Source organism: Saccopteryx leptura, chromosome 1, assembly GCF_036850995.1.
Source record: "Saccopteryx leptura isolate mSacLep1 chromosome 1, mSacLep1_pri_phased_curated, whole genome shotgun sequence".
Lineage (NCBI taxonomy): Eukaryota > Metazoa > Chordata > Mammalia > Chiroptera > Emballonuridae > Saccopteryx > Saccopteryx leptura.
Window position 1 is genome coordinate 12,133,768 of NC_089503.1, and position 24,683 is coordinate 12,158,450.

Sequence of the window (24,683 nt, forward strand, 5' to 3'; positions counted from 1 at the left end):
GCAACCCTCCCCAGGGCAGATGCACAGGGCACAGGACTGCCTGCTCAGTTCTCCCCACCCCCACCCCCACCCCCTGCAACCCTCCCCAGGGCAGATGCACAGGGCACAGGACTGCCTGCTCAGTTCTCCCCCCCCCCCACTTCTTGCAACCCTCCCCAGGGCAGATGCACAGGGCACAGGACTGCCTGCTCAGTTCTCCCCCCACCCCACCCCCACCCCCTGCAACCCTCCCCAGGGCAGATGCACAGGGCACAGGACTGCCTGCTCAGTTCTCCCCCCCACCCACCCCTTGCAACCCTCCCCAGGGCAGATGCACAGGGCACAGGACTGCCTGCTCAGTTCTCCCCCCCCCCCACCCCCTGCAACCCTCCCCAGGGCAGATGCACAGGGCACAGGACTGCCTGCTCAGTTCTCTCCCACCCCCACCCCCTGCAACCCTCCCCAGGGCAGATGCACAGGGCACAGGACTGCCTGCTCAGTTCTCCCCACCCCCACCCCCTGCAACCCTCCCCAGGGCAGATGCACAGGGCACAGGACTGCCTGCTCAGTTCTCCCCACCCCCACCCCCCACCCCCTGCAACCCTCCCCAGGGCAGATGCACAGGGCACAGGACTGCCTGCTCAGTTCTCCCCACCCCCACCCCCACCCCCTGCAACCCTCCCCAGGGCAGATGCACAGGGCACAGGACTGCCTGCTCAGTTCTCCCCCCCCCGCACCCCCTGCAACCCTCCCCAGGGCAGATGCACAGGGCACAGGACTGCCTGCTCAGTTCTCTCCCCCCGCCCCCACCCCCTGCAACCCTCCCCAGGGCAGATGCACAGGGCACAGGACTGCCTGCTCAGTTCTCCCCACCCCCACCCCCACCCCCACCCCCTGCAACCCTCCCCAGGGCAGATGCACAGGGCACAGGACTGCCTGCTCCGTTCTCCCCACCCCCACCCCCACCCCCTGCAACCCTCCCCAGGGCAGATGCACAGGGCACAGGACTGCCTGCTCAGTTCTCTCCCCCCGCCCCCACCCCCTGCAACCCTCCCCAGAGCAGATGCACAGGGCACAGGACTGCCTGCTCAGTTCTCTCCCCCCCCACCCCCTGCAACCCTCCCCAGGGCAGATGCACAGGGCACAGGACTGCCTGCTCAGTTCTCTCCCGGCTCCCAGCACCCTGGGAGGTGGGAATGAACATGCCATCCTTCCGAGGAGGAACCTGAGTGTCCACTAGGGGGCGGAAGTGCCCCAGGCCCCTCAGCTAGGCAGTCAGAGCTGCTTCCTAACCCAGAAGCCAGGCTTCTGCCCTCCCATCCTTAAGTCAATGAAGGGCTATTAGTTTCAGGTTCCTCATCTGAAAAATGGGCCCGTCTGTGGGACTCTGTGGCCGGCATGCTGTGCAGGGTGGCATCTTCCCAACCCTCCTCCTCAGAAATGGGGCGGAGGAGGAGCCCGCTCACCTCTGGTCAGGGTTGGGCTTGCCCTTCTTCCGCATGTTGTTCGCAGTGGTCTCGCTGAAGTGCAGCCGCCCCACAGTCACCTTCGTGACCTGCTCCGGGGGCAGGTTGACCCTGCAGAGGGGAGGCACGGAGGTGGGAGGGGGGCTCTGGAGAGCTGGGCCACCAGGGGGCACCCAGGTGTGGGAGGTGGGCGTTGTGGGCACCCACCTAGCTCCCCCCAGCTCCCAAGCCAGTTCCGGGAGCAGCCCTCCCGGGTGCCACCCCCAGGGGTCAGACACTCACGTGACAGGGTTGAAGGGCCGCTTGCTGCGGTCTGACTGAGACTGCTCGATGTTGATGGACTGGTTTAGAGCCTCTAGCTGGGGGAGGAGCAGAGCCCAGGGGCACCTCAGGGCCTGGCCCCCACCTGGCCCTGGCCCCCGTTAGCCTATCAGCCCAGGCCTGGCCCCCACCTGGCCCTGGCCCCCGTTAGCCTATCAGCCCAGGCCTGGCCCCCCACCTGGCCCTGGCCTCCGTTAGCCTATCAGCCCAGGCCTGGCCCCCCACCTGGCCCTGGCCCCCGTTAGCCTATCAGCCCAGGCCTGGCCCCCCACCTGGCCCTGGCCCCCGTTAGCCTATCAGCCCAGGCCTGGCCCCCACCTGGCCCTGGCCCCCGCTAGCCTATCAGCCCAGGCCTGGCCCCCCACCTGGCCCTGGCCCCCGTTAGCCTATCAGCCCAGGCCTGGCCCCCCACCTGGCCCTGGCCCCCGTTAGCCTATCAGCCCAGGCCTGGCCCCCACCTGGCCCTGGCCCCCGTTAGCCTATCAGCCCAGGCCTGGCCCCCACCTGGCCCTGGCCCCCGTTAGCCTATCAGCCCAGGCCTGGCCCCCACCTGGCCCTGGCCCCCGTTAGCCTATCAGCCCAGGCCTGGCCCCCACCTGGCCCTGGCCCCCGTTAGCCTATCAGCCCAGGCCTGGCCCCGCTGGAGCTCATGAGACAGGCACCGCCCTTGCCTCAGCCTCACTTCCCCACTAACTCAGGTACCAGTCGCACACCGCACAGACCCAGACCCACACCCCGCCCACAGCTCTGCACACACGTGTGAGCGTACACACACCCCTGTCACCCTCCGAGCCCCCAATCCACACCCACACTCCCACAGCCTGAGCACACACCCCAAAGCAGCCTCCACAAACACCCCGTCACACCCACACCCACTCACTCCCAGCCCCCTCCCATGTCCCCTCAACCTCTCCTCATGACATTGATGGATACCCCCAGAGCTCATGGGCCTCAAAATCAAGGCACACTAAGGTTGTGCTGGACGTGGGGGCCACAGGGCGGGGCCCCTCAGTCAGGATGAGCCTGAGGACAGGTGTAGTCGAGGGGACAGTGAAGGTCAAGGAGCGGTCAGCTAGAAGGAGGGCGGCCGGTGAGCGGAGCCGCTCGGGGAAGGCAGGGACTGTGCGTGGGCACAGCGGTCTGGGGCACAGCAAGTGGCAGGGCCGGGCCCCGAAGGCCTGTGTGGGCGAGGTCCAGAAGTCGAGGCTTTGCCAGGGGGACAGTGGGGCCGTGAGAGAATGAGAGCGTCATGCCCCCCGCCCCCCATGTCTCAGTGGAGTTGAGGTGGGAGCCAGAGGGCAAGGCGTGGACACTCAGACAAGGAGACGGGGTGGCCCTGTCTGGGGAGAGGGCACAGCGGGCCTGGTGCAGGGTGAGGTGTGGGCCCCGCAGTCGCGGCCTGAGCCCCGTTCCTGAGACGGAACCCCCGAGGGAGGGGCAGGCTCGCAGGGGGTCCCTTCGTGACCCTGAGGCGGCTGACGGAGCAGACAGGAGACCCCTGGGCCGGGGACACAGACTTGGGGCCAGGGTGGAGAAGGGACAAGGACCCTGACAGTGAAGGGGCATCGGAGGGAGAAGAGATGGGGTGGGCGTGGCCGTGGGGAGTGCCCGGGAGCCCTCCTGGCCCTCCTGGCCCTCCTGCCACCCCTCCTGGCCCCCCTGCCACCCTCCTGACCCCCCTGCCACCCCTCCTGGCCCTCCTGCCACCCCTCCTGGCCCCCCTGGCCCCCCTGCCACCCTCCTGACCCCCCTGCCACCCCTCCTGGCCCTCCTGCCACCCCTCCTGGCCCTCTTGCCACCCCTCCTGGCCCCCCTGCCACCCCTCCTGGCCTTCCTGCCACCCCTCCTGGCCCTCCTGGCTCCCCTGCCACCCTCCTTGCTGAGCCCCCGACCTGCCTTCACGCCGTGCAGCTTCAGGTAGAAGCAGTCGAGGGGCTTGAGGCCTTCGGGCGTCTTGACGTACTTGGGCTCACCCAGCATGCCGATGTACACGGTCACCTGGAAGTGGTTCTTCTTCTGGCACACGAAGGCGTCGTCCCCCACCGAGAAGTTGAAGCCCTTGTCGGCGTCCACGCGGTAGGTGAGCATGGGCCTGGGGGCGGGGCGGGCGCTCACCGGAGGCCCCAACGCCAGGCCTGTGTGCCAGCTTCCTGCCCCAGACCCCCGATCCCGGTGCTGCCCCCACCGCCCAGCAGTGGGAACGGACCCAGAGGATGTGGGCTCAGGTCTGCCACCTCCTCGCTCCCTGTTCTTTCCTCTCCGCGCCCGGAGCCAACCACTCTGCCCCGGGGGCGGGGGACACAGGGCCAGAGGCCCGAGGCCCTCCAGGTGGGAGTGAGCTCCTGAGGAAGGGGCTTGGTGCCCCTCACCACACTCGGCTCCTTCCCAGAACACTGCCCGAAGCCCCTGCCCTCATGAGAGATGGGGTTAGAGGGGACGGTCTGCGGAGCCTCACTGTGCCTGACAGCTGGTTGCCATGGAAACGGTGTGACCAGGCGCCAGCTCGGAGCTGGCCCAGCCCCTGCCCACAAGACCCTACACATCCTCATTCTGACTCCTCCGCACGCCCAGGTGGGGACAGGGGCGCCCTGAGCAGCTGGACTCAGCCTCAGTTTACCCATCTGTTGCTGGGAAAGTGTTCCAAGTCTGTACCCTCTGGGGGACCGCCAGGTGGGAGAAAAGGGAGGGATTACTGGTCTACAGCTTGGCCGGCCCTCACCCGGGTCCCCAGGCATAAACTGTGCCCCCGATGCCCGGTGCCTGCCGGGGGCAGGTGGGCAGGGAAAGTGTTTCCAACGTGTGGGAAGAGGACTTGGGGCCTGGCTAATGTCTACAGGAAGGCCCAGGGCTCACTGCTTCTCCTCCCAGCGCCCCACCCACCTGCCTGTGCCAGAGAAACACCCAGGAAGTGCTCGGGCCACACTGGGGCCTCAGCTGCCAGCTTCCTGGCCTTGGGTTGTGGGGTGGCAGGGCTGGCCCAAGAGGCAGAAGTGGGGGATCCTTACCAGGCCATAGAGGCTGAACCCCTCAAAGACCTCCCCTCAACTCTGGCAGGGCCTCAAGGGACCCTTTAGCCACCAGAGAAGCGGGACCCCTCTAGCCCTGAGGGCTTCTGGGTAAGAATCCCACAGAGCCCAGGGTGCCCACTCAAGGAGGTTGGTCCACCTGTGAGAGGGCCCGAGCCCAGCCACCCTGCCCAGGCCTGGCAGTGCCCTGGGTGAGTTGGGGGAGCCACACTCTCACCCCTCACCCCTCACCCCTCACTGGCCTTCTACGAGAGTAAGGGCAGTGGTCCCACAGTGCTCCTGGCCAGGCCACGAGGCGGAATCCCGGGGGGTGTTGAGGAAAGGCTAGGAATGCCAGGCAGTCTCCGAAGGAGTCCTCGCCCACCCCCTCGGCCCTCTCCTCCAGGGAGGGGGCTACGGGAAGGGCCTTGCTAACACAGCTTCCTGCTACCTTCCTGGAATGCAGGAGGAGGCGGTGGAGGGGTCATGGGGGTGGGAGGGGGTGGGAGGAGCCAGAACACACCTCCCCTCACACTTTTCCCTGACTGCCCCCCGCCCCGGGCTGACACCACCTTCTTAAGGAGGCCTCGGTCTGACCCGGGAGGCAGGCATCCTGAGCACAGTCCCAGCTCTGCCCTGAACCCGTCTGCTCTTCTGTAAAATGGGTCATCTGGTGCTCAGTGTGCCCAGGCCCCGCTCCAGGACCATGATGCCAGGGTTGGCCCACATGAGGGGGCCCAGATGGGGACCAGGACGGTGGGGGGGCCCAGATGAGGGGGGCCCAGATGGGGACCAGGACAGTGGGGGGGCCCAGGACGGTGGGGGGGCCCAGATGGGGGCCAGGACGGTGGGGAGCGGCACAGACCACTCACAGCTCCTTGTAGTTCGCGTCGAACAGCGTCGCCCACTTGTTCTGCTGATGTGGTTGCCACTTGATGGACTGATAGTTGGGGTCCAGGTAGGAGCCACTGAGGCTGTCATTGTCCTGCAGGAGACCTGGAAGGACAGAACGCCTCGGTGGGTCCCAGGCCCCCTCCCCCACTGGAAGGGTCAGCCCCGGGCCAGCCAGGTACCTGGTGACGGTGCACCTGGGGGGTGCCAAGGCGGCGTCTGGACCCGGGCGATGCTGAGGGGCAAGGAGCCGGGGCCCGGGGAGAGCGGGCCCTGGGGGGGCCAGGGCGGGGACGGGGCTCGAGGCGGGTGCGGAGGCAGGGCCGCCACGGTCCCGGGCTCCTGCTTGATCATCCCGTTCAGCATCTGGGCGTTGAGGGTGCCAGGGGGAGATTCGGAGTGCTTCCTCTTCTTGGAGGGGTGGGTGGGCAGCCTGGGGGGACAGCGGTGCACACCGTGGGGGGCCGGCTCCCCCTGCACCCCCTCCCCTCCCCCCTATTTCGCAGGCTAGGCCCAGCCCGGAGGAGACCTTCTGCAGGACGCCCATGGGCTCTGCCTCCCCAGAGCTCCCTGTCACTCGGTGTTGTCATTCCCTGTTCCTGTCACTCTGCCATGTGCCCCAAACTGTGGAATCCAGGAGGGCAGGAGCCACTCCTGACTTGTCTGTGTGTCCCCCTCGCGCCCGGCAGTGGGCCTGGTCCACACAGTGCTCAGGACCGTCGGTGGAGTGACTGAGTCTGTCCCTTCCCCCGCCGTCACTCTCAGTGTCACCCTTTATGGTGAGGACTCTCTGGAGGGCAGCATCTGTCTGTCCGCGGTTAGAAACACGCCATAGAGGGCCGGGCCACCAGGGCAGGAAGGGGACTGTGTCGGATGGGGGATGGAGACTTGGGGGTCCGCACGGCACCTCCTTCTCCTTCTCCTTTGGGCTGACAATGAGTTTGGCAGTGGCATCTTTCCTTGAGCTAAATCCTTCGTGAAATCTCAATGCGTAAAACAGGAAAAGACCATTCTGCGGCTTGGAGCCAGACCGGGGAGCTTGGGTCTATGCCTGGAACCTCCCCAGAAGCCGGGGGCCTCCACGAGACGGCTGGAAAGTCACTGGTGTTAGGGTGACAGCACTGCCCAGGTCCAGGTCTTCGCTCTGTCCTTCCTAGTTCCCTGACCTGGACAGCACTTCCCCCTCAGAGCCCAGTTTACCCATGTGGGCCACGGGGGCAGCCATGCCTGCTGAACGAGGCCGTCGGGAGACTCGGCCCTGGCTGGCAATCCCCGCTGCCTTGCTGGGCACACGTGGTCACATATGTCCTGGACCCCATGTCCTGGGTTCAGAGCCTCCTGCCTTTCCTGGGTTCATCCCTGTCCCCGCCTCTGTCCTGCCGGCCGTGCCCTGACCCCCCACTTCATCTCCCCGCCCCAGAGCGGCTGCCCAGTCTTACTCAGCTCCGTGCTGCTGCAGCAGCTGGTGCAGCATCTGCGACTGCTGGGTGTGGTGCAGCTCTGCGGGCACCAGCCCCTGCCCCATGGCAGCGTACGGGGGCATGGGGGGCTCCGCCTTCATGTACAGGTCCCGCTGCAGGACGGGGTAGTGAGGCGGGGGTGGCAGCGGGCCCGGCAGGTGGGCTGGAGGTGGGGGCAGGTGCTCCAGGCGGGGGGGCCCTCCCACGTGGCACAGGCTCTCCGGGGTTATGGTGCGTAGGAGGTGGGGATCTGTGGGAGAGAAGGGGAGTGGGCATCAGAGACCTCCCCCATGTGGGAGGAGGGCCAGGCAGCCTAAAACCTGGCCCCTAGGGTGCTGGGCAGGGAGGCAAGCGGCCCGTAGCTAGCTCCTTCCCCTGGGCCGCTGGGCACCTGCTCCCCAGGGAGGTCCCACATCCCCAGACTCTGCAAAGCTCCTCTCAGGCCCGATCCTCCCCGGGGCCTCGGAGGAGGCTCCAGAGACCCCCCAGTGCCCAGGGCAGCATCCTCCCTCCGGCAGCCCCTCTACCAGGCTTTCAGGGGCCAGCCCCCAGCCTGCGGGGGGAGGCCCCAGCTCCCTTTGTTCCCCAGGAGGCATTCCAGAGATGTTTTTGGTAAGATAAACAGAACTCTTGACCCCTCTCTGGGCTCCGGGGAGACTGCTGCCCCTGGTCCTTCCGCTCTTGGCCGCCTGGGGGCCCCAGCACCCCTGAGCATCCCCCGGGGTGAGGCGGGCCCGGCAGCTGGCGAGGCCTGCGCTCAGGCCAGGGCCACGGCCTCCCCCGGCCGTCCACTTACCGCCGAAGGGCGCATCCATGATGGCGCAGGCGGGCAGGTGGGTGGCATCGCCAGCAGGGACGCTGGCTCAGAGGCTCAGAGGCAGGGCCAGGCTCCCCACCCACCAGGGGAGAAACAATGGCCCGCGCCAGGGAGTATTTGACCAGCGATAATCTGGGCCTGCTGGGCCGCCGCTGGACCCCTCCCTCCTCGCTCCCGCCCTCCCCGATAAGGCCGCCCCAATCACTTGCCCAAACCCCGGAGGGGGAGGGCGGTGCCCGCCGGACTCACCATTCACCTGCTGGGGGGAATAGGCCTCGGAGCCGGAGTCTGGGGGCGAGTCAGGCAGGGTGCTGCAGGAGAGGAGGAAGGGGCTGTTGGGAGGGCGGCTGCGGCCGCTGTCAAGCCGGGCGGCTCCTCTGTGGGGCAAAGGCCCACAGGCCCGGGAGGCTGGAGGCACCGAGGTCTCCGCATGTCCACCCTAGGAGCGCTTCTCTGCACCAGTCCACCTTGGGGTGCCTGGCAGTTGTTGGGGGGGAGCCTTGGTCTTCTGCCTAGCATCCCCTCAGGCCTCCTGGGCACTTGGGGGCCAGTTACCAGTGCCCCGATGATGGCACAGACATTCAAAGGCTCCCTGCCCAGTCTGAGGGCCCAGGCCTGTTCCTCCCTTCCTGCACCCACGAAGCTCCCACTTCCTGGAAACGCAGGGTCCTCGCGGGCCGCGCAGGTCACTGGGGGGCTGCCCCACCAGGGGCAGGTGTGGATTGGGCAGGGAGCCAGCTTGGCTGGGCCTGGGCTTATTTTTTTCTTGCAGGTTTTGTTTTATCAGTGGTTCAAGCAAAAGAACAAACTCAATCCTGAGAGGTCACCACGTCCTGCATGAACCCTGCACTTGCCCAGTGGGGGATGTGGCCCCACATGGGAACCCCTGGTCCTCACGTCGGCAGAGTCTGGAGAGACCGCCCACCGCTCTACCCAGCCATCATGGACACAGCCTGGGGCTGACCCCCGAGTGCTGGTGCTCCCCCAGACAGAGTGCCGGTGCTCCCCCAGACAGAGTGCTGGTGCTCCCCCCAAGTGCTGGTGCTCCCCCAGACAGAGTGCTGGTGCTCCCCCAGACAGGGTGCTGGTGCTCCCCCAGAGTGCTGGTGCTCCCCCAGACAGGGTGCTGGTGCTCCCCCAGACAGAGTGCTGGTGCTCCCCCAGACAGGGTGCTGGTGCTCCCCCAGAGTGCTGGTGCTCCCCCAGACAGGGTGCTGGTGCTCCCCCAGACAGGGTGCTGGTGCTCCCCCAGAGTGCTGGTGCTCCCCCAGACAGGGTGCTGGTGCTCCCCCAGACAGAGTGCTGGTGCTCCCCCCGAGTGCTGGTGCTCCCCCAGACAGGGTGCTGGTGCTCCCCCAGACAGGGTGCTGGTGCTCCCCCAGACAGGCCGTCCACCCAGCCCCACAGGCCGTGTGAGGATGACAGGGACAGTGGGGAGGGACGGGGCCGAGTCCTCGCGACGGTCCTCACTGCTGACCAGAAGGCTCTAGTCAGGCATCCCCAAACTACAGCCCGCGGGCCACATGCAGCCCCCTCAGGCCATTTATCCGGCCCCCTGCCGCACTTCCAGAAGGGGCACCTCCTTCATTTGTGGTCAGTGAGAGGAGCACTGTATGTGGCGGCCCTCCAACAGTCTGAGGGACAGTGAACTGGCCCCCTGTGTAAAAAGTTTGGGGACCCCTGCTAGCTCCAAGTCCGTCAGCTCCTACCTTCCTACCGGCTCCTTGCCCTCCCCTGACAGTGGCCTTGGGCTTCTCCAGTGTGGCAGGGTCTTCCACGCCCTCTGACCCCTGGGATCACCTGCCCCCAGTCCACAGGACCCCGTGTTCTCTCCTCCTAACTCCTTGGGGTGTTCATTTGTCCACCACGTGGTGACTGACTGATCGATAACTCCCTCCCCAACGAGACTGCAGTATCCACAGCAGGAGGGATGTGCCTGTCTTGTTTACCCCCTCAAACAGGGCCTGGCAGGGGTGGGGCAGGGCAAGGCCAAGGCGACAGAGTCCCTGTGTGGCTCCGAACCAGCCCTTTCCCTCTCTGAGAAGTGACCTCGTGTGCCGTTAGGGTCCCGCTGGAGGACCAGCGGGCTCTCCTCCAAGGCCAGTGACCGGGGACGGCCGATGAGCTCACGCAGGGCCGGGGCTACAGCAGTGGCACCCAGCGGGCACCCAGTACACGTTAGTTTTCTCCTCACGCAGGGCCGGGGCTACAGCAGTGGCACCCAGCGGGCCTCAGTACACGTTAGTTTTCTCCTCTCCTCTCCCTCCCTTCAGGGTCTGTGGCTTCTGGACGGCCTTTCAGCCTCCACCAGCCCTCCATGGAATGCCGTCTTCTGCAGCTGACCCCGGGACCCCCAGCTCGCCTCCAGTGTAAGCCGGGAAACGGCTGGGGTCCCCAGCACCTCCTCCCTTTATTCCCACCTGGAGGGGGCGCATTTGGGGCTCAGGGTACAGAGCGGAGCGGAGGCCCTGACCAGAGGCTTGGCGATGGCAGAGCTGGCAATGGAGCCGGGCTGTCTGAGCGGTGCCATGCTCCCAGCACGCAGTGACTCTCCTGCCCACAGACAGGGTCCCTGTCCCTGGCTGGGGAACCCAGAACTTTCCCTGACCAGGCTTGGCCATGGCGGAGCTGGCAATGGAGCCGGGCTGTCTGAGCGGTGCCATGTTCCCAGCACGCAATGACTCTTCTGCCCACAGACAGGGTCCCTGTCCCTGGCTGGGGAACCTAGAACTTTCTCCGAGCCCCTGTGCAGAGCCCAAGTTCCCTGATGTCCCCATGAGCATGTGTCCGTGGGCTGCCCTGGGGTCTGGCTGGCTGGGCTGGTGGCCACCTGGAACCTTTGGTCACAGCCAGACCCAAGCCGAGCCCTCGAGTCAGGCAGTCAGGCCGCGGGTGTGCACTCCTCTGATGTGGGGGGAGGGCCTGGCGGCTGGCTTGAGTGGGGGTGGGGGGGGACATGAGGTGCCACATCTGCACCGCCAGCCAGCTCCCTGCCACCACAGTAAATAGTGGCTAAATGCACGACTGGGTGGGGGCGCTGGCACTTGAGTGAGGGGTCTGTGTGCTGTGTGTGCACACGTGCCTGCAGACAGCTTGGCTTCCGGTCCCGCCCCCTCCTGTCCACTCTCCGTGCAGCTCTCAGGGAAAGGTTTAGCACTTCCAACAGGGCTCATCACTCCCCTACACAGAACCCTCCGCTGCCCGCTGCCTCGGAACAAAACCACCAGTCCGTCCTCAGCCTGGTTCTAGTCCTACCCCACCTGCCCTGCCTACCGGGCAGCCTGATCACCGCTGCCAGGCCTTGGCCAGCTCCTCCCAGGCCCACGGTCGCTGGCCCCACGCCCTGCCTGCCCCCGGGCCCTGCCTCTAACCACCCAACACAACACGCTCCCTGCCCTCACTCACCCTGGGGCATAGGGAGCCTTGGGTTCTGCCTTGATGGGGGGCCCAGAGCCCCCCAGGAAGGGCTTGGGAGCCGTGCCCATGCCATTGTTGTTGTTGCAGTTGAGCGGAGCGCTGTAGCTAGGGGGCGGGAGGGGGCCGTGGCGCCCCGGGGAGGGCCCACCCCCAGGGGGGCTCAGGTGGTGGGCCCCGCTGGAGCCGGGCATCGCCGGCTGCCCGTGGGCGTAGGAGGCGGCACTGGCTGGAGCAGAGATGTCAGGGAAGCAGCTGCGGAGAAGGGGGGAAGCTCAGAGCCGGCCAGGACGCCAGCCCCCCCTCCTGAGCCCCCACCTGAAGGGCAGACTGCAGAGGGGTCAGCCACTGGGAAAGGACCAGGAGCCACCTTCAGAGGCGGGTCCCTGTCCCACCTCCAGAGGGCCTCGGGGTGGGGCCAAGGCTGTCCCAGGCCACTCACAGGTCGGAGGCATCCTCCTTGCTGATGTACTCCTCCAGGATGCTGGTGTCTATGTTGGAGGGCTCCAGGGCACCGTTGATGTCGTGGCCTGCGGGGGAAGGGCAGATGTGAGCTGGGGAGGGGTGCGGCTCCCCGAGACCCTAGGCCTCTGCACCCAGCTCTCCAAGTCTCCCCAGGCTCCTCCCCCTCTGTGCACCCATCCCTGTGGGGGGGGGGCAGAGGCCTTCATGTCCACCGCCCGTCTCCCTGTCCCCCAGGAGGCAGTGACCTCCCCTAGCCCACAAGGCTACCACCTGGAGTCTCCAAGGAGCAGAGGGGACCAGAGGCAGATCTGGGACAGACAAGCCGCTTCCTGCCCTACATCCATCCTTTCTAGCTTCCTCCGATGAGCAAGTCCCTTCCTCTCACCTACTCGTCCCCCTGTCTTATGGGGGGACCATGAAGAACAAACAAGGTGCTTCATTAGGTCGAATGCCTAGTGGATGCCTGTCACCCTTGATGGCTTTGTCCTGCCCTGTTCAGGAGTCAGGCCCTGCTGGTGGGCATCCAGGAGTGTGAGGCCTGGTTGGTTGGACGGGACCACACATCCTAGGGGGCCATGGGCCGGGGAAGCCTCTTGTACCCCAGGCCCCATATGGAGATGGAGTGGGGATCGGGATCAGGGAATCAGGGGTGCCAAGTCCAGTTTACTCTCATTGCATGTGTCCATCACCCCACGGTAGGGCTGGCAGCTTAGCCCCGGTTTTGCGGAGGTGAGAGGCCCAGAGAGGTGAGGGCTTGCCCTGGCTTCACAGCGATGAAATGATGGTGGACTGGGCTTGGCTCCTCCGCCCACCCTCTCCTGGGCCCGGCTTGTTGGCCCCGGCCCCACAGAAGGGAGAGACGCCCAGCAAAGGCGGCTCACTGCTTTTGGGCATCAGCAGGGAGGAGAAGGGGAGGCGCTGGCCTTTTCCCTCCCAGGGTCACCTTGTGGGGGGAGCCCGAGGGCGGGGTGATAACGGGGCTGACGTGGGAGGTGCGTCAAACCGATAATGGAGGACGGCCCCACCCACACCGCTGACCCAGGCTGGCCAGCCCCACTGAGGCAGAAGACACCCTCCCACAGGGTCCCGGGGCCTGAGTCTGGGGTCTATACCCCATGCTTCCTCCCCTGGCAATCCCTGGGAACAGAGCTCAGACAGGTCCAGGAACAAAGCCTGGCTCACCTACTCCCTGCTGTGTGACACTGAGCAGGTCACATACCCTCTCTGTGCCTCAGTCTCCTCAATAGTAAAATGCCGACAGGAACAGCTAACACTTCATAGTCTCATTTTGAGGGATGTAAGGTGCCTGGCACGGAGTGGGTGCTCAGCAAACGGAACGGCTGACCTCTGCCCAGTCTCCAGAGCCCTGGGGTCCCCAAGAGCCCCCCGCCAGGCCCCTCCTTGGCCCTGGCCGGCATTTCAAGAATGCTGAGCCCCGCTTAGGTGATTAATGAAGGCTAAGCCCTCCTAGGAGTCACGCGCTGCCTGGGACAGGCCCTCCTGCTCCCCGTGGCTCACCCAGCTCGGAACAGGGACACCCACCCAAGCACGGCCAATGGCCGTCCAGCGCCCCGTGTGGCCGGGGCTGGAGACGCTTCTCAAGCCAGGAATGACCAGTCTGCATGCTGAGGTTCTAGAACTCCCGTCTACACTCTGGCCCCCATACCATCTTTCTCTGCTAACTGCAGGTCCCATTTATTGAGCACCTACTGTGTGCCCGGCGCTGTTGGAGCCCAAGTACATAAATAATCACAGGAGCTTATGATACGCAAGGTATCCTGCAGGCTCCTCGTGCAGGGTGACAATCTCCCCAACCTGTAGAGACAACGATGGCTCATTCTGACTGCCAGGCCCCGCCCTATTCTAAGTGCTTTCTGGGGTGACCTCCCAATCAACTTTGCAGACTTGGTGTCATTAGCATCATTCCCTTTGTTCAGAGAGGTCAAGTCTCCTGCCCAAGGCAGCACAGCGAGAAGGGGTCAAACCCAGGTGCAGGGGCCTGATGACAAGGGGGCAGGTGTGGTTGGTGGTTACTGAGACCTCCGGGCCATCCTGGGCTGGCCCACTTGAGGGGCTGGGGGTTCCTGCGGGAGGGTCAGACAGAGGAGGTGCGGAGGGAGAGGGAGAGGGAGAGGGAGAGGGAGAGGTTCCGGGAGCAGGCCCCCCCCCTCCGCCCCGGCTGCTGAAGCGGCAGGTTTGAGAGACTGAACTTGGGATCTACAGTGAATGATGGGGTGATGGAGTCATGGTGTTGCTATTTATAACAGGCCAGGCCCCCTCATTCCCTCCTCCTTCTGCCTGGCCAGGAGTGTTCCTAATCACCCCTAATCCTCCTGCCCACCTCCCCCAGGATAGGGGGGCCTCAGGCAGAGGCATCCTGGGAGACCCTAACGAGAACCAGATGTGGTTGGGGGGAGGAGAGACCCTCCCGTGCCAGGGGCCGGCGGGACCGAGGGGGGGGAGGGAGCACCGGGCAGGATGGGGCTGGGCCGACGAGTGGAGAGAAGTTTGAGGTTTGGGGGTTGGTGGGCCTTTTGAGGCACACTGACCCCGCATTTCCTTCTTTGCTGGGTGCCCTCGAGACCTGCCTGGGTTTCTCCCCACACAGCCTGGCCAGCCTCAAGAGCCCAGCTACCAGGGAAATGCCCCCAGCCTGCCCCATGGACCACACTGCAGATTTCTAGCCAAATAGTCCAGGAGGACAAGAGTCGGGGCTGGTGGGAACCCAGGGAGTCCTGAGGCTGGGACAGAGCCCCCAGGAACCCAGCAGGGAGGCAGGGCACACTCTCGGGGGTCCCCTTCCCCCACAGCTCCAGAAAAAGCCCTGGAATTCCATTGAGCTAACAGATACCTGTCAGCAGGAAACTGTCTCCTGCTGATCTTCCAGACCTCCCTGGAAGGTGGAGAGGTTGCCCAAGGTCCCACAGCCAGAACATGGTACCACCAGGTCACAGAGCAGCATCCCTGCCCTCCCCCTCCCCAGACCCATCAACAACTTCCCATTGCTCGGGATGACCAGAGCCCTCTGTGGTCCGAGGCCTGCCAAGGTCAGCGCCCTGCCTGCCCCAAAGCCTCCTCTCCCGCCCGTCCAGTTCTCCTCCCTGCCTCATCGGTCCTGGGACCAACACCCTGCCTCGCACAGCAGGAGAAAGCTGAAGAAAGCCCATTTCTACAGGCGGCGGAGGGTGTGTCCACAGCCCATCCACTGCCCGCAGCTCACACTCGGAGCCCAACGCCACGACACACACTTTATAGGACTTACACTGAATCCTCATAACAACCCCTGGGGTAGGTGGTTTTCTTGTCCTCTGTTTTACAGATGAGGAAACGGAGGCTCAGAAAGGACAAGTGTCTTCCATCTCCTGCAGATGTGGGGGCTGGGCTGAGCCCCTCCCTGTTCTGTCTCTCTGGGTCCTGAGCATCTAAGCCTACAATAGGCACTCAATAAACGTTCACGGAACGAACGGGCCAAGTGGAGCGGGACGCCGGAACCAGGCCCGCCTGTGTCCGGGGACCCCGGCCAGCCATGCCGTGGTCAGGAGTCAGGGCCAGACAGGGCTCCCCCAGGTGCCATCCCTGCCCTGCTGAGCTGCACAACCCAGCTGCTTCTCATTAATTAGGTCCTTTATTACCTGCTTTTAACAGGCTCCAGACACTGGCCCTTCCCGGGCAGGCTGGGACCGGGGCTGTGGGAAGGAAGCCCCCTCCCACCTCTCTCCTCCTTCCTTTAAGGCCACTCAGCTGGGCAGAAGGGAACTGAGGGGACATGGACCAGGTGCAGGAAGAGGACGGGTGGGGGCCCAGGTGGTCCTCTGCCCTGGACCCCGCCCTTCCCCCCCCCTTCGTGCTCATGCCCACCCCCTCCCCACCAGCTGTGGCCACTGGCTGAGTCTCGACCATTGTCCTGGGGGACGGGGGAGGGTGGGGACCCGGCACAGTGGGTGGCTTGTGCCCTGCCCACACCCTCCCCCCTGCCCGTCAATGGGGCACTTGTCAATTCATGCCCCAAACATGGCGGACATCCCGTCAGCCACGTGGCTGTGAGCAGGGCAGGCCAGGGGCCTGAGGACGCTGGCCAGGCCTAGCTGATCTGAACCTGGGGTCAACAGGACACGAGGCCACGTGGCTGTGAGCAGGGCAGGCCAGGGGCCTGAGGATGCTGGCCAGGCCTAGCTGATCTGAACCTGGGGTCAACAGGACACAAGGCCCAACCCTGTCCCCATGCTGTGCTGAATGTCCACCCCGGGTGTTAGAATCGGAGGGCACCCTGGCTCCAGGCGATAGCCAGGGTGGGGTGGTCAGGGGACTGCCCACCTTGGCATCCCCACGATGCCCTCAGAGACCCCTGGGGTCAAGAGGCCTGGCTGCGGTGACCCGCCACCCCGCCTTCATTGCTCTGTGACCTTAGGCAAGTGACCTGACCTCCCTGGGCTCGGCGTCCTCTCTGTCGGTGGAGCCGAGATCCCAGCATCCGCAGGGAGACGGCGGAAGGGCGCCTCCCCCCAGGAGGCCATCCCTCATCAGCACGAACCGCTGTTTCCATCTCTCTAGGGCCCTCCATCTCCTTTCCTGCCAGCGGGCCCTCCCGTTCCTCGTGCTTCTCCACCTCACTGCACGCCAGCTCCAAGGAGCCTCCGAGGGGCGCTCGCCCTGTCTCCCAGCCCCTCTGAGGCGTGACCAGCACCATGCTGCTACTCTGGCACACGCACGACACAGCCCAGCCCCTAGGCCGTGGGTCTAGCCACCCCCCGCGTGGGTCAGCCTTCTGTGACTGCTGCCCCAGCAAGCCTTTCAATTACCTCAGTCACAGAGGGCCCCCAGTGTGGTGGCTTGTCTCCCAACATTGACAGAGCTAGTCGACACACCCCAAACTAGTTCACACTGGGACAGGGCACGGTGGTCTCTCACCTCCTTTGGTTTGGATTTTCTATCTTTGTTAATAAGGTCATGATTAATATGATAACTTCTAGCTATCCCTGCTTCAGGTTTCAAATTGCGACCAGAGTCTTCTCACTTAAAATGCCTTCAGTTCAGAACCACGGTTTTGTAAGACACCCTTTGCACTCTGTAACAAATCCCATTAGCCTAGGGCTGAATGACAAGGATGTGGCACTCAAGTCACTGCCATCAGGTCCTTAAATCTGATCCATGGTTGTCTTTGTGTCCTCTCAACTTCTTACTAAAACTGTAGGAGATTCCCGCAGTCTGCCTGCGTGGACCCATCTCCTCCAAGGACCCTGGGATCTCGCGCTACCCTTGGTTACAGCTACGTCCTCCTCCATCCCCAACTGGCTGCCACACTGTCTGCTGTCAGCACGAGGCTGAGCTCACAGCTCCAGGATGCTACCAAGCCAGGTTCAACCTAACTGAGCCCAGCAGCTGGGACCTGTCCTTAGGGACCTGTGCTTTGCCCTGGGGGTCCCTAGCCCTGACTCGCAGGCCTGAGATAGCTCCCACCCAGTGCCCCCAGCTCTCTCCCACAGGGATGAGGGGAGGCAGGCTGGGGGAAGACCCCTTCTCACAAAGGTGGAATAGAGACCTTGCAGCATGGGGCAGGGGGCAGGGGCAGGGGCAGGGGCAGGGGCAGGGGGCAGGGGCCGGGGCAGGGGCAGGGGCAGGGACAGGGGCAGGGGACAGGAGACAGGGGCAGGGGACAGGGGCAGGGGACAGGGGCAGGGACAGGGGACAGGGGCTAGAGCAGGGGCTGGGGCAGGGGCAGGGGCAGGGGCTGGGCAGGGGCAGGTATCCTCTAGAGAAGTGGTCCCCAACCTTTTTTGGGCCAGGGACCAGTTTAATGTCAGAAAATATTTTCACAGACTGGCCTTTAGGGTGGGATGGATAAATGTATCACGTGACCGAGACAAGCGTCAAGAGTCAGTCTTAGACAGATGTAACAGAGGGAATCTGGTCATTTTTAAAAAATAAAACATCGTTCAGACTTAAATATAACTAAAACGGAAATAATGTAAGTTATTTATTCTTTCTATGTGGACCGGTACCAAATGGCCCACAGACCGGTACTGGCCCGCGGCCCGGGGGTTGGGGACAACTGCTCTAGATCAGTGGTAGTCAACCTGGTCCCTACTGCCCACTAGTGGGCGCTCCAGCTTTCATGGTGGGTGGTAGTGGAGCAACCCAAGTATAAATAAAAAGATAGATTTAACTATAGTAAATTGTTTTATAAAGCTTTATTCTGCCAAACTTAGCTAAAATCCGACATAAAGTACTTGGTAAGTAATTATTCTTATATGCTTTAACTTGCTGTAACTCTGCTTTATAAATTTTATAAAGTAAAGTTACTTCCCTCTTTATAAATCACCATTACTGTGGAAGCGGTGGGCGGTTAGAAAATGTTACTACTAACAGAGATACAAAAGTGGGCGGTAGGTATGAAAAGGTTGACTCCCCCTGGTGTAGAGCCACCCACGCCCACCTGAGTTCACACACCAGCATATCCCACACACGTGTGTACACAGGGTGTACTGTACTCTCCGGCGTGTATCCACTGGCACACACATGACTGTGTACATATGAACACACACATATACACAGTGGCATACCCCTCCCACACTGACACGCACATGTACACATACCAGCATGCTCCCTATGCGCTCATTCATTTAAACAAGTACCGTATTTATCGCTCCATAAGACGCACTCCCCCCACCCCCAAAGTGGAGGGGAAAATGCCCGTGCGTCTTACGGAGCGAAAAATATGGTATTTTATTAAATATTTTAACACACCATTTGGTTCAGAATATTTTTTTCTTATTTTTCTCCTTAAAACCCTAGGTGTGTCTTATGATCAGGTGCATCCTATGGAGCGAAAAATATGGTATTTATTGAGCATCTACTATGTGTCAGGGGCAGTAGGCTCTGGCGATATAGCAGTAAATAAAATAAACAAAACCTCCTGCCCACACAGAGCTGACATTCTGGAGGCCGAGTCAGATGGCAAGACAGGTCAGTAAAATCGGTACCATTTTAGAAGGTGACAAACGCTATGGAGAAAAAGCAGGGAGAGGGGGCCTGGGTGTCAGGAGAGTAGGCAGAAACTGCGGTTCTATGTAGGATGGTCAGGGCAGGCCTCACTGAAGTGAGCCACATGGGTACCTGCGAAGAGCATTCCAGGTGGTGGGGAGCCAGTGCAAAGGCCCTGAGGCACAGCATGCTTGTGCATGTTCACATCTCAGCATATGTCACAGACTTGTACACTCATGCTCACAAATGCTCACTGACCCAAAGGGCCCAGGCCAACGCATCTCCCCAACAGTTCTAGCTGGAGCCAGATCTAACAGCAAACTCAGTGCCAAGACCCGCAAATGCCCTGACAAAGGCAGCCCCCTCCAAGCCAGCAGGGCAAGGGATGGGGATCCCCCTCCCCCACCCCAGGCCCAGGCCCCAGGAGGGAGGACTGCAGAGGGAGGAAAGAGCACAGGGGCTGAGAGATGAAGAGGGGAGAGAGGCCCCTGAGGGAGGGAGTGTCCTCAGACTCCACACAGCAGTGGTCCCCAACCTTTTTTGGGCCACGGACCGGTTTAATGTCAGAAAATATTTTCACAGACCAGCCTTTAGGGTGGGACGGATACATGTGTCACGTGACCGAGACAAGTGTCAAGAGTGAGTCTTAGACGGATGTAACAGAGGGAATCTGGTCATTTTTAAAAAATAAAACATCGTTCAGACTTAAATATAAATAAAACAGAAATAATGTAAGTTATTTATTCTTTCCCTGTGGACCGGTACCAGATGGCCCACGGACCGGTACCAGTCCGTGGCCCGGGGGTTGGGGACCACTGCCATAGAGAAATGGAAGCGTGGTTATGCATTGCGGGGGCTGGACGGATCTTGGCCAGATGGAGGGAGATCTTTCGCACGGACGCGGCCTGGAAGTGTGTGTGTGTGTGTGTGTGTGTGTGTGTGTGTGTGTGTGTGTGTGGAGGGGGCGGCAGGATGTCCTAGAGCCCCCAGTCTACAGCCCAGCTGAGCCAGATCTCTAGACCCCACCGCCCTGACCCAGGGTTTTGCCTTTGCTTCCCTTCCTGCTCCAGGCCTTGGCCTTCTTGGGGTCTCACTGCTTATATCACACAACCCTGACCATCTGAGTGAGGCTCAGAGGTTAAGGGGCTGCACAGGAGTCACCATCAGCAGTGAGAGGACCCTCAGCGCACAGGAGAAGAGGCCCCTTCCCTGCCTCCCTCCAGGCCGGCCCCCGTGAGTGGCTGCAGGTCAGAGGACCCGGGATCCTGCCCCAGCTCTGCTGTGGTCACCCTGAGTGACATGTCACCATCCTTCCCGCCTCGGCACGCCCTGTGGGGAGTGAGAGGACACCGCCTGCACCTCCACTGAGCTCCAGGGTTTCTGGGAGACGACACATGCAAACACCCCCCGGCCTGGCCTGGACGCTGCAGGTCAAGACCGAGGCTGGCCAAGCCCCTCCCCCTCGTCCCCCTGCCTGCCGGAGTTCCAAAGCTCTGCGGTGGAGGGTCAGGGGGGGGCCTAGCTGGAGGGGCCCGGGACCGGCAGCAGGCATCAGGACCCAGCAGGGCCAGGCCTGTCGCGCATGCTCAACAAGGCTGATAGCCTTCCCTCATGGTTAGAAAAAGCAGCCCAGAGAGGGTGGGGGGCTTTCCCCAGGCACACAGGGCTAGCCAAAGGTTCCAGCCCCAGCTTGGGGGCACCACCCTACCCTGTGGACCAGTAAATCCTCAAAGTAAGGGCATGATACCTGCCGTGAGGGATCATATTTGCAGCCCAGCCTGAGATCTGGGGGGTGTTCCTGTGCCAGGCACTGTACTAGGCCCCTGATTGGCCCTCATTTACCTAATCCCCCAGAAAGCCTGAGGTAGGCACTGTGACTGCAGCTGTATTCCCATTGGACAAGGAGAAAACGGAGGCCCAGGAGGAGCGGCGACATGCCCAGAGGACCGTGGGTGAGCAGCGGCGCTGGGGGCAGACCCCACCGCACGCCCAGTGAGCGGTCAGACCATGACATCATCAACCCCTGGCCTCAACCGAGGGGCTACCCACACCCGGTGGAAGCAGGGGCCGGAGACTCTGAGGTGGGCGAGGAGGCCCCGCCCACACGCCCGCCCAGGCTGGGAGGGAAACTGAGGCGCGGAGGAGGGGCCCTGAGACGGAAGAAGGTGGAGAGGAAGGGCAGAAGGCCCAGGTGGGGCGGGGCTGCCCCGTTAATGATTCAGTTAATGATTTCTGTTCTCTGTCCTTATCAGGAGGGCAAAGTCCAAGGGCAGCCACCAATCAGGGGCCCTGTTGGGCTGTTACCCAGCAGCCTCTGCTGCCAAGGCCCCCCCCAAGTCCTGTAAGCCCTTGGAAGTCAGAAAGTGGGGGCCAGGTCCCCAGGAGGAGGCCATTCTGCCCAGAGTGGCCTGTCTTCCTCCCAAACCCCGTGCTTGGCCCTGCCTAAGACCCCCAAGGGGCCCTCTGGCCAGGCCCCCAGACTCAGGAGAGGCCCAGAGACCAGCAGGGGGGAAGCGGCCAGTTCTCCTCTCCTGGACTGACCCTAGGCCTAGGCCCTCCGGAGAGCGGGCGGTCCAGGTGCCCCCCACCGCCTCTGCTCACACAGCCATTGTTGCTTTCTGACCCTGAGAACACTTCCTGCCCTCCCCCCGTCCCGTGTGGCAGCGAGGGTTGGGGACAGGGGATGAGTCAGACTCCCCCCTTCCATGGCCCCGCCGGCTGGACTCAGGACCCGGGAGATGGGGCCGGGACAGGAACGCTCCCAGGGACTCCGGGTGGACCTAGGAGGCACACCATCTCATCGCTGAAGAGTCAGGGGTCTGGCCGCCAAGCCTCCACCTCCTCCCGGGGGCGCGGCGCCCCTCACACACCCCAGCTCCTGTCCAGCATGGGGGGTTCTCCCCTATAGCCTGCCTCCCTTAAGAGGCAGAGACTCCGGTTCCCGTGGGAAGGCCTGGGAGAGAGTCAGGGGTGGGTGTCAGCTCTGGCTAACACTGGCTCACTCCTTCTCTTGGAGCCGTGGCCTTGGTCCCTGGAGGAGGGGGACAATGCCACCCCCATCTCAGAGCGGGGTGAAGGGTGGCTTCAAACCAGGACCCTGGTGCGCTGGAGAACTGTGGGGCCCAGCTTCTTGTTTCTAGCGTGTATCTTATCAAGAGGCCGAAGACAAAAGAGTTTGTCTTTCTTCGGTGGCTAAAAAGAATCACATGGGAAGTCCCATCTCTGATCTAACCCACCTGCCCCCCCCCCCAGGAGGGGACAGGACAGCAGAGAAGAGAAGTTACCAGCCCAAGCCACCTGTCAGGCCCGGAAGGAGTGAAAGCCCGCCCCCTGCCTCCAGCTCTGGCAGGGCTGTAGAGACTGCGTGAGGTCCCCAGCCACTCAGTGGCCTTTCTAGTACCTGCTGGAAGGCCAGTTCCAATCAGTCTCTAAAGCTTCCTCCACATCAGCCTGCTCTCTGGGGGGCACTGGGAGGCTCATTCAAACCCCGCCTGACCCTAGAGTCAGGGGGCGCACACTCCCCCTTCCATGCTCTTTCCCAGGGCCGAGATGAGGCTCAGCAGAGCTGAGGGTATCATCAAGACCTTCTATGCCACCCCCTCCTGTTTGTAGGTGAAGAAAGGGGGCCCAGAGAGGGCAAGAGCTCTGTATAGGGTCACACAGCTCCCGGTGGCCGAGGCTTCACCAGAACTTCTAAGGCCCTGTTGGGGTCCTCTGACGCTGCCTTGCCACTGTCCCTAAGCAGGCTCTGGGAAGTCAAGGCCACAGGCAAAGTGGTGAGGAGTAAACCTGCGACCGCGACCCTGTTACCTTCTGGGAGCCAGTGCATCCTGCCCGAGGGTCTCCTCTCTACAGGCCCGGTGCCCGCTGAGCTGGGCGACTGTAGCCTCCCTCCAGGGATTAGCGGGGCAGTCACGGGGACCGCCGTACCAGCCTTGACGGGGCCGCCCTGTCCCAGCCTCCCACCTGAGGCCCAAAGCGCCTTACAGCCTCAGCCTACCACCCTGGGGCGGGCACAGATCGGCCCACCCACGCAGGGCAGGCCCAGGACACACGCCTGGTGTGCCTAGGGAGTGGGCCGTGTCCGGTGAGGGGCCTCGACGCTCTCCCAAGCAGAAAGGACAGACCCTGCTTCCTATACCCCTGTGTCTGGAGGGAGTGACCAAGGCCGAGCAGGGACCGGACCAGATCAGGCGTCCCCAGCCCCGAGCGTGAGATCACACAGCGCTCCCACACTCTCAGGAGCACATCCACACGCACAAGCACAGCTTCCCAGCCCCGGCACTTTCCTCTGTACACTCACGGGCGCACTCAGGCCCTGCCACACCCGGGAGCTCCCCAGCACCCACACTGGGTCTGCAGCCACCTCACTGCCTGCCAGGCTGCCCCCCCACGTGGCCCCAGAGACCCCCGCCCCCGGCGCCCGCCCCGCCCTTCCCCCCCCCGTGTCAGGTCCTGGGAACGCTTCTCCAGCACCTGGCCCCTCCGAGCCCTCCTCAGTGGGCAGCCCGCACTGCCCCCGGCTCCCCACCGACATTCTTGAGTCTCCTCTTATCTCTCTGGAGGGAGCAGCACAGCCTCCCAGCCAGGCCAGCCGCATGGCTAAGCCGTGGCGTCAGCTCCCACCCCCCACCCACAGCCAGGAGGGAAAGTTTGGCTCAGGAGACAGGGAGCCCGGGCCAGCCGGGCCCATCCCTCTGCCAGGGCCCAGGGTTCTGGGGGAGGAGACACAGGGATGTCTGTAGGGAGGGAGCAAGGTGGCCGGGCCCACAGGTCAGCTGGGGTGTTAGCAGGCTCAGGACATCTCCAAAACAGTACCCCTCCCAAGCTGGGACCTGCCTCTTTTCCCCACCTCCCCAGGGGTCCCCAGCCCCCATGCTGCCCCCCCCAAAGGTTCGCAGAGGTGAACTGTGTCTGGGAAGACCGAGAACCCTGGGGCTGATAAGGGGCTGCTTGGACTCACAAACGGCCAATACCTCCATTTAATCCAGTTCAAACCCGAGAGTTGATTTCTTGGGTCTGTTGGAGTACCCAGAGTCCTAGCGCGGGGAGGCCTGAGGCTTGGGGATGCCCTTCCCTGGGTTGCTCAACAAACAGGAGCAGACGGAGGATCCCATCCCCAAGCCACAGGAAGGGAGGCACTGAGGCAAAGAAGGACCTTCTCCTCCTCATGGGACCTGGGGTCTGGGCGCTGGGCTTGAAAGCGGGGCCATGATTCCAGGTCCCTGTGGCCCACCAGCCCCAGCGCAGTGCCCCAGGGGTCACCCTCAGACCCCCAGGGGCAGATACACACCAATGGAAATTTCTAGTTCACTGAGTTCTGGGTTCTGAATGCACTGAGGAGCAGGGTGTGGGCTGAGGGGTTGGGGGGAGAGGGTAGGACAGAGGCCGGGCTCCCCAACCTGGTGGAGAGGGGCGCAGAAGGAGCCAGAGGGCCTGGCTAGGCGCTCCAGCGAGGGGTCTGAGCAGCAGCATGGGCTGGGACATGTCACCTACACCTCTCCTCCCCTCCCACACTGTCCCATCCCTCCTGAATCCAGGACCTGGAGGAGGGGGACAGCCCTGGCGGAGGGGCAAAGGCTACTGCAGACTGAGGAGAGGTCAGATGTTGCAGACCTGCCAAACCAGTGTGTGTGTGTGTGTGTGTGCGTGTGTGCGTGTGCGTGTGTGTGTGCGCGCGCGTGCGTGTGTGTGCGTGCGTGTGCGTGTGCGCGCGCGCGTGTGTGTGTGTGCGCGTGTGTGTGTGCGCGTGTGTGTGTGCGCGCGCGCGCCCGTGCACGCACACACACCAGGGGGGAAGTTATAGAAGAAAATATTGCAAGGTGTGTGTAGATCCCAGCCCTGGGGAGGACCCTGACGGGTTCAAGGTGAAGGGTGAGGAGAC

General features: G+C 63.3%; 1 protein-coding gene across 8 annotated transcripts in view; it reads right to left on the reverse strand.

Annotated features, from left to right (window-relative positions):
- MYRF (myelin regulatory factor) overlaps nt 1–24,683 on the reverse strand; it is a 42,550-nt gene that overhangs the window by 16,778 nt on the left and 1,089 nt on the right. For 4 of the 8 annotated variants that reach the window (XM_066360736.1, XM_066360726.1, XM_066360756.1 and 1 more), the window contains exons 2-10: nt 11,796–11,883; nt 11,345–11,608; nt 8,189–8,250; nt 7,102–7,372; nt 5,845–6,095; nt 5,644–5,767; nt 3,663–3,858; nt 1,728–1,804; nt 1,446–1,556 (exon numbers count right to left, since the gene is read on the reverse strand). In XM_066360736.1, coding sequence (XP_066216833.1) covers nt 1,446–1,556; nt 1,728–1,804; nt 3,663–3,858; nt 5,644–5,767; nt 5,845–6,095; nt 7,102–7,372; nt 8,189–8,250; nt 11,345–11,608; nt 11,796–11,883 — 1,444 coding nt within the window. Of the gene's footprint in view, nt 1–1,445; nt 1,557–1,727; nt 1,805–3,658; nt 3,859–5,643; nt 5,768–5,844; nt 6,096–7,101; nt 7,373–7,918; nt 8,042–8,188; nt 8,251–11,344; nt 11,609–11,795; nt 11,884–22,609; nt 22,661–24,683 lie in introns of those variants that run through there. The other 4 variants (XM_066360742.1, XM_066360731.1, XM_066360757.1 and 1 more) reach the window with 4 other exon arrangements.